At 39.9% G+C, this 9,183-nt stretch overlaps 1 protein-coding gene across 1 annotated transcript; it reads left to right on the forward strand.

The window, feature by feature from the left end:
• The first annotated feature begins 4,571 nt into the window (after nt 1-4,571).
• Nucleotides 4,572-5,954, forward strand: LOC111798736. The gene has a single exon (XM_023682053.1). It carries the CDS (start codon nt 4,572-4,574, stop codon nt 5,952-5,954), a length of 1,383 nt encoding a protein of 460 aa, XP_023537821.1.
• The last annotated feature ends 3,229 nt before the right edge of the window (nt 5,955-9,183 follow it).

Below are 9,183 nucleotides of genomic sequence, written 5' to 3' on the forward strand. Positions count from 1 at the left end.
CATCGTCCGGTGACTGGCTCTGATACCATTTGTAACGACCCAGATTCACCGCTAGCAAATATTGTCCTCTTTGGGCTTTCTCTTTCGGGCTTCCCCTCAAGGCTTTAAAACGCGTCTCAAAGGTTTCCACACCTTTATAAACAGTGATTTGTTCTCCTCCCCAACCAATGTGGAACATCACAGATTCACACGGGATTCCACGTGTCTTGGTCAAAGAGTAAGCTAGCGATGCCTCCGAGTAACTCGACTCGAACAGCATTTTAGTGGTTGGTTGAATTACCAAAAACACCCTAGATTAGTTAGAAGGGAAGCCTATTTAAAGAATGAAACAAAAATAAGCACAAAATTAGAAAGAAAACTTGATTAAGAATTAGAGTCAAATAAGGACATGAGTGGATCACGAGACCCCAATCCAATCGAATCCAACCCATAACCATCAGAGAGAGGGACAAAGACCCTACAATTGCAGGGCTCTCCCACAAACCAAAACCGGGGTTTTCTCTCTCATCGATCAAAAGTGGTTTCATTAGATGTGGGTAAGGGAAAGAAAACCAGAAACCGGCATTTTCTCGGTCTAAAATGTAGAGAGAGAAGTGTTGTCTTGTAGTGGGTTGTTTGGATATGAAGGAAGAAAGGGGTGTGGGGGAGGTGGGGGATCCAAGTTCCTAAAGCTCTGATTCATGAGCAAGAGAAGAGAGGTAGCTACAGTTTAAAGTGGAGCTTTTTGAGGGAAAGTGTAGGGTTGGGTACCCTATATTTGGCGTTTAAGGACAAGGTTGATAATGCAATGGGAGTTGTTGAAGCTTCTTGTCCTCCCTCCACCCGTCTATTCAACTTTTGCGAGATCACACGTCAGTTTGGAGAAAGGAACGAAATGTTCGTTATAAGAGTCTAGAAATCTTTCTTTAGCAGACCCGTTTAAAAAAACTATGAGGTTTACGTAACGGGCTAAAGTGGACAGTATCTACTAGTGTTAGGTTTGAGCTGTTACAAATGGATGGTATTAGAGGTAGACATGGCGGTGTGTTAGTGAGTATGCTGGGCACCTAGGTGGATTGTGAGATCCCACGTTTGTTAGAGAGAGGAACAAAATGTTCGTTATAAGGGTCTAGAAACATTTCTTTAGTAGACCCGTTTAAAAAAATCGGGAGGGTTATAGTAATACGCAACGGCCTAAAGTGGACAGTATCTACTAGTGTTGGGTTTGAGCTATTACAAATAAATGGTATTAGAGCTAGACATGGCGGTGTGTCAGCGAGGTGGATTGTGGAGAGAGGAACGAAACATTGCTTAAAAGGGTGTGGAAACCTCTCGTTAGTAGAGCTAGGCCCTAAGGGGAGTGGATTGTGAGATCCCACATTGGTTGGAGAAGAAAACGAAATATTTCTTATAAGAGCGTGAAAACTTCTCCCTATTAGACGCGTTTTAAAACACCGTGGATGACAATGATATGTAACGGGCTAAAGCGAACAATATCTACTAACGGTGGGCTTGAGCTATTACAAATGATATAAGAGCCAAACACCGAGCAATATGCCAACGAGGACGTTGGGTCCCTAGATGGGTTGCAAGATCCTACATTGGTTGTAGAAAGGAACAATTACTTAAAAGGACATGAACCTCTCCCTAGTAGACGTTGAGCCCTAAGGGGGGTGGATTATGAGATCTCACACCGGCTGGAGAGGGGAACGAAACATTCCTTATAAGAGCGTGAAAACCTCTCAAAAACTGTGAGAATGATGACGATACGTAACGAGCCGAAGCAGTAATATCTACTGGCGGTGGGCTTGGGCTGTTACAAATGATATAAAAGCCAGACACCGAGCAATATGTCAGCAAGGGTCCGTAGATGGGTTGCGAGATTCTATATTGGTTGTAGAAAGGAACAAAACATTACGTAAAAGGGCGTGAAAACCTCTCCCTAGTAAACATTGGGTCCTAAGGGGGTGGATTATGAGATCTCACATCGACGGAAGAGGGGAACGAAACATTTGAGCGTGGAAACCTCTCCCTATTAGAAGGGTTTGAAAAAACGGTGAGGATAACAACGATACGTAACGAGCAAAAACAGCAATATCTACTAGCGGGCTACAGTCTTTGCCTCGATACTCAACTAGACCTTCGCCCATTTCTTTCGGGCTACGCATAAAGTTTTGACCTACTAATTTTAATATACCATTAAATTAAATTATTATTATTATTTCTTCTTTAATCTTAAGTTTAACGTGGTAGGAGGCATCCAGAGATAGAAACAAAAAAACCCTAAAAACCAGGGGCCGCTACATTTTGACTCTAATATATATTTTTTAAAATAAATAATGCCCCAAAAATCAAACATTAATTAATCTGGAATTTTTAAAAATCCATGCTTTTAATTCACTCATGTTTTCTACAACATAAAGCTTCTAACCCTTCTAACCCATGTGCTCAATTTGCAAGTTTTTGTCTACTCATTTTCAACAAACGAAAGGTACATCAATAATCTGAAAGCGATGTTGAGAATATGATGACTAAAAAAGACTTAAAGGAAGTAAAGGCTAATACTTATTCCAACAAGGTGTACTTTTGTTTTTAGTGGCTCAATCATAAAAACTTTATAGTTGGTCTGTGTGACATGTCAGGAGGACATTTAAAATTTTTATTTTTTATTTTTTAAAATTGACTAAAATATTTAAGTTTGAATAATTGACTTTCAATGATTGGAAAAGATGGTTGAAAGAACGTGATTAAACCTTTTCAATTGCATGGAAATTAGTGCGGTAATATATATTTTTTACTTTTTATTTTTAATCTGAGGTAAGAAATTAAATATCATATATATATATATATGTATTCTTTTTGTAGAACTAAGTTCTTGGAATTGTTAAGGGTTTTTCTTTCACGGTGAGTTATTTTATTGTTCATTTTTTAAATTAGGGGTATTTTGGTAATTTTAACTGTATAAACTTTTGTTATTTTAATTGGGCCATTCTTTTAACTTCTCGGTTTTTGCTCCTAATGGGCTTACAGTCTCGGAAGTATCCAGCCCAAATTTTGTAACGCGACAGAAAAGTAAATTGAGCCCAATATCAGGCCCACAATATGAGGCCCAAGCCCAATATGAGGCCCAAGCCCAATATGAGGCCCAAGCCCAACGCTCAGGTGGGCTACGCCTGGATTAGTATATAAATAACTAAATTAATAAAAATACTCACAAAATTTCCATTTAAAAAAATCCATTATTTTCAAATATTATTCTTAAACTTAAAAAAAAAAAAAAAAAATTTACTAAACTATTAATATTATATTTAAAATATAGATTGAACTTTCAAAATCAATTAAAAAATACTGTTTATTCTTATTTAAAAAATATTTTTAAAATTTTCATTACTACCGTTATATTTTTAATAAAAATTTAAAATTATTTTAACATTTTTTTAAAAAGCGTTTCAAAAATACTCATAAACTTTTTAACATTAAAACATTTGTAGATAATTTATCAGATGTGATAGACAATTTTTGTCCATATATCAGTAAGATTTAATTTTTTTTTATAATAAAGTTAGAAGATGTTAATGGGAATTTTTTTTNCTTTGAGCAAAGTACACCTTAGAGCCTCCCTTGGGTCTATGTAGCCCTCGAACATCCTCCATCCCAATAATCTCAACAATCCTCCCCTCGAACAAAGTACACCGTAGAGCTTCCCTTGAGTCTATGTAACCCTTGAACATCCTCCCTCCCAATAATTCCCAACAATCCTCCCCTCGAACAAAGTACACCATAGAGCCTCCCCTAGGTCTATGTAGTCCTCGAACAGCCCCCCTCCCAACAATCCCCAACAATCCTCCTCTCGATCAAAGTATATCATAGAGCATTCTCTGGGGACTTATGTAGCCTTCAAACACCCTCCCTTTAATCGAGGCTCAATTATTTCTCTGGAGTCCTTGAACAAAGTACGGTTTGTTCGACACTTGAGTCACTTTTGACTACACCTTCGAGGCCATCAACTTCTTTGTTCACACTTGAGAATTCGATTTGTATGACTAAGTAAGGGCATGACAATAATACCATGTTAGGAATCTACACAATGGTATGATATTGTCCACTTTGAGCATATGAACTCTTATGGTTTTGCTTTCGATTTCTCCAAAAGGCCTCGTACCAATGTGAAGATGTATTCAAGGTCTTCTCCTTAATTAGCCAACGTAGGATTATTTCCCAACAATCCTCAACACCTTCCACCAAATAAATCTGACCTCGAGGAACAGTGTTTCCTGTGTCCCCTCACTGTTCATGAGCCTTCTCCACTGTTTCTGTGCTGTAGAAACTCCGCAGGCCCTCCTAACATACTGTTCCGCTTGACCACAAACTTTTGATGCCTAATTTTGTGTAAATTGAGTGTCTATATTTGAGTAAGGTGTGCAGAGAAATGAAGGGAGACGATCAGTGAAATCAACACAAACAGGGTGAGATGGAGAACATGGGAAGAACAGGACAGGACAACTTGGTCAGCACCACCTCATCAGGTATGATTTTGAATATTTTAAGAAAGACNCCTTTCCATTTTCGAACATTCTTCAATTCTTCCTCCAATGGATAACCACTCCTATTCCTCCTATGCCGATTCCCGCGGCTCCTCTCCCCGTTCCTGCGAAAACCCCTCTTGTGATGATCCTTCCTCCAACCTTAACGCCGGCAATGTTCCTCACAACTACAAAGTCAAGTTCATGTGTAGCTATGGCGGCAAGATTCATCCCAGACCTCACGACAATCAACTCACCTACACCGGCGGCGACACCAAGATTCTTACGGTCGATCGTAATATCAGTTTCTCCACGCTTTCCTCCAGGTTATCCTCTCTCTGTGATGTTACTGTTTGTTTAAAGTACCAACTCCCTGGTGAAGATCTCGATGCTTTGATTTCTGTAACCAACGATGAGGATCTTGAGCATATGATGTTGGAGTACGACCGGTTATATCGTGTTTTGAAGCCTGCGAGGTTGAGGCTTTTTCTGTTCCCTTTAAATCCACCTGCCTCGACGATTTTAGGCTCCTGGGATACAAAATCGGATAGGCAGTGGTTTGTCGATGCTCTGAATTCTTCGCGGACTCAGCCTCTGGAAGATTCGTCGCCGCCTGTGGATGCTACTGCATCGGCATCGAATCCTGATTTCTTGTTTGGATTTGATCATGGCTACCGTTTGGTTCCTGGTTCTGACTTGAAGGATTCGACCGCCATAGATACCGTGTCGAATACGGCGGTGTATAGCGTTTCTGCGGGATCTGATTGTGGATCTGAAGACCGTCAGGTGGTCGGAGGACCTGTTGTTTCTCCGTTGGAGTTTCAGGACTTGCAGAGATTGCAAATGATGACTGAGAGAAAGAGCAATGAGACCAACTCCAAGACTTCTGCAGGCAATTCTCAACCACCACCACAAGTTACAGAGAAAATCTCTCCACCACCGGCGGCTGTTCCTCCGCCTGTACAAATGCCAGTACCTGCAGCATACTTCCCGGAGAGGCAAATGATCTCCGGTGGTTTTCCAGTGGCCAATCCTCCACCGATCGACCAGTCAGTATATATAATCCCCACTGCAGGGGGTTTATTTCAAGCTCAGACGCTCAGACCCATCAACAGACCAGTTGGGCACCAGCCTTATTATGGAATGCATGCCGCATACCATGAAGCCCAGGTTCACAGTTCGATGGCACCACAAGCTTCTCTTCAACAACCAAATGTTGGGGTGTACACCTCAGAAGGTTTTCAAATGATGCAGCCAAAGATTGCGGTAAATGAGGCAGGCTACGCTCAGATGGCGTATGACAACACTGGCAGACATGTTTACTTTACCACAGCACCACCGTATCAGACCATGGCTCCGGTGGCGGCAAATGGCAGACCCAGTGGCGGTGGTGGAGGCTCGTACAATACGGAGGGTAATACGATTAACCCTTCCAAAGCCTCTGGTTTATAAAATCATTTTTCATTGTTCTTAAGTATAATAAATGGGAGTTGTGGGTTTATGAATATGTATCGTCACTGCTTGATGTCTATATTGAAATGAAAAATGAAGGGATTTGCTGTGTTTAGGTAGCCATTTGTCACTACTAATTTTCCGTTTTTTTGTCCTTCCTTTCGGTTGGAAATCACCCCTCCGCAACGATATGATATTGTACATTTTGACCATAAACTGATCTTCTTTTATCTAAAAGACCTCAAACCAATAAATCTATGTTCTTCCCCTTAATTAGGGGATATGAGACTTCCTCTCAACCCAACAATCCTCCTCTCGAACAAACTACACCATAGAGTCTCCTTTAGGTCTATGTAGCCCTCGAACATCCTCCCTCCCAATAATTCTCAACAATTCTCCCTTTGAGCAAAGTACACCTTAGAGCCTCCCTTGGGTCTATGTAGCCCTCGAACATCCTCCATCCCAATAATCTCAACAATCCTCCCCTCGAACAAAGTACACCGTAGAGCTTCCCTTGAGTCTATGTAACCCTTGAACATCCTCCCTCCCAATAATTCCCAACAATCCTCCCCTCGAACAAAGTACACCATAGAGCCTCCCCTAGGTCTATGTAGTCCTCGAACAGCCCCCCTCCCAACAATCCCCAACAATCCTCCTCTCGATCAAAGTATATCATAGAGCATTCTCTGGGGACTTATGTAGCCTTCAAACACCCTCCCTTTAATCGAGGCTCAATTATTTCTCTGGAGTCCTTGAACAAAGTACGGTTTGTTCGACACTTGAGTCACTTTTGACTACACCTTCGAGGCCATCAACTTCTTTGTTCACACTTGAGAATTCGATTTGTATGACTAAGTAAGGGCATGACAATAATACCATGTTAGGAATCTACACAATGGTATGATATTGTCCACTTTGAGCATATGAACTCTTATGGTTTTGCTTTCGATTTCTCCAAAAGGCCTCGTACCAATGTGAAGATGTATTCAAGGTCTTCTCCTTAATTAGCCAACGTAGGATTATTTCCCAACAATCCTCAACACCTTCCACCAAATAAATCTGACCTCGAGGAACAGTGTTTCCTGTGTCCCCTCACTGTTCATGAGCCTTCTCCACTGTTTCTGTGCTGTAGAAACTCCGCAGGCCCTCCTAACATACTGTTCCGCTTGACCACAAACTTTTGATGCCTAATTTTGTGTAAATTGAGTGTCTATATTTGAGTAAGGTGTGCAGAGAAATGAAGGGAGACGATCAGTGAAATCAACACAAACAGGGTGAGATGGAGAACATGGGAAGAACAGGACAGGACAACTTGGTCAGCACCACCTCATCAGGTATGATTTTGAATATTTTAAGAAAGACTGATGATTGGATGAGATTGAATTCAGCTTAATATAATAGAATGTAATAGAATCATCATAAACCACTCTTTATGCCCATCACCAGTGGGAAATCTGTTGAGATTCCACACTAACAAGATTTGATTAAGAACAGGATTTTAAGGACTAGGAAATAAAGAATTCAATTGAAAATTTTAGTTTATTTTGAGTTCATAGACTATTTGAAACTCTAACATCTTAGTTGAGAACATTTGTTTGTCCGTTAAATTATTTTCTGTCCCATAAATTGAATATTTTGTGTCTATTAGTGTACCGACGCAGGCCCACCGTTAATAGATATTGTCCTCCTTCGACTTTCCCTTACGGACTTCTCCTCAAGGCTTTAAAACGGATTTGCTAGGGGAAGGATTCCACACCCCTATATATGATGGTTTGTTCTCCTCCCCACCAATGTGGGACATCACAATCCACCTCCCTTCGGGGTCCAGCGTCCTCGCTGATTCTCGTTCCTTTCTCCAATCGATGTGGGACCCCGCCAAATCCACCCCCTTTGGGGCCAGCATCCTTACTGGCACACCACCTCGTGTCTACCCACCTTCGAGGAACAGCGAGAAGGCTGACACATTATCCGATGTCTGGCTCTGATACCATTTGTAACGACCCAGACCCACTGCTAGCTGATACAGGGGAGAACGAACCATTAACACATGGTTTAATTTAACTTGTATTAAATATAAAATTAAACTAACTTTTTAAAGGTTAGAAAAAAAAGAAAAAAAAAAAAAAGCATATTTGATTAGTGGGGGGAGACATGATGATGGGAGATATGGAATAGATGGGGGAAGTGGAAAAGTGGGCCTTTTTGGTTGTGCCTTGCTGCTTTCCTCTCAAAAGAAATTAGGTTTTGAGTGCCAACTAAGGAGACCATCCTCATTTCCTTTTCATTTTCTCCACAACTCATCCATCTACCTTTAGTGCTCTATTTTTTTTTTCCCTTCTTAATAATAATAATAATAAAAACATCAACCCTACCCGACACATCGACTTTGCTAACAACTTAAATTTTCTATCAGTAAATATCGTCTATTTTAGCTCATTATCTATCTTTGTCATGATCTTACAATTCACCCTTCTTGTGGGCTCAACGTTCTCACTAGCACACCGCTCCGTGTCTGACTATGATACCATTTGTAACAGTCCAAGCCCACCGCTAGCATATATTGTCTACTATGGCTCGTTACGTATCGTCGTCAGCCTTGCGACTTTAAAACGCATTTGTCAACTTCTTCCTACCAATAGTTATATACTGTGACCCGTTGTTGTTATTCTGCTTGCATATATAACACCTCTTTCAAAATCTCTCTTTGCCCTCGTTTTTTAAAACCTTCTTCTTAAACTGAGGCTAGAGGCTCGAGCATACATCGCTTGGCCGAGGTGACATAAGAACGAGTTGACTTAGTTCACTCGTTGTTGGAAGGTGAGTGCCACACAATCGCAAGTCCACTGACATCAAAACTGCGATTGTGACAAGTGGTATCAACATTTTAGTTATAAACATTTTTTTTAATAAAAGATGACGTATTTGATGATGCAACTCATCACAAAATACATTATTTCGTTATACTATTTTTTTGTTATAAATTGTAAAAAAAAACATTTAATTTAATTCAAATAAATTTAAGTAAATAAATTAATTTAGACACTAAAATCTACCGTTATTATTATTATTTTTTAAAAAAGAGAACAATTTAGTATTTTTTTCCTAAGTAATTTCTAAATATGAACTCAAAAAATAAAAAAAATAAAAAAAAAAGTTGAGAAATTATGTAAATATATGAATAATATTCAATTTATTGAAGTCTATTTTCCAAAAAAAAAAAAAAAAAAAC

The sequence above is a fragment of the Cucurbita pepo genome, chromosome LG07 (assembly GCF_002806865.2).
Source record: "Cucurbita pepo subsp. pepo cultivar mu-cu-16 chromosome LG07, ASM280686v2, whole genome shotgun sequence".
NCBI lineage: Eukaryota > Viridiplantae > Streptophyta > Magnoliopsida > Cucurbitales > Cucurbitaceae > Cucurbita > Cucurbita pepo.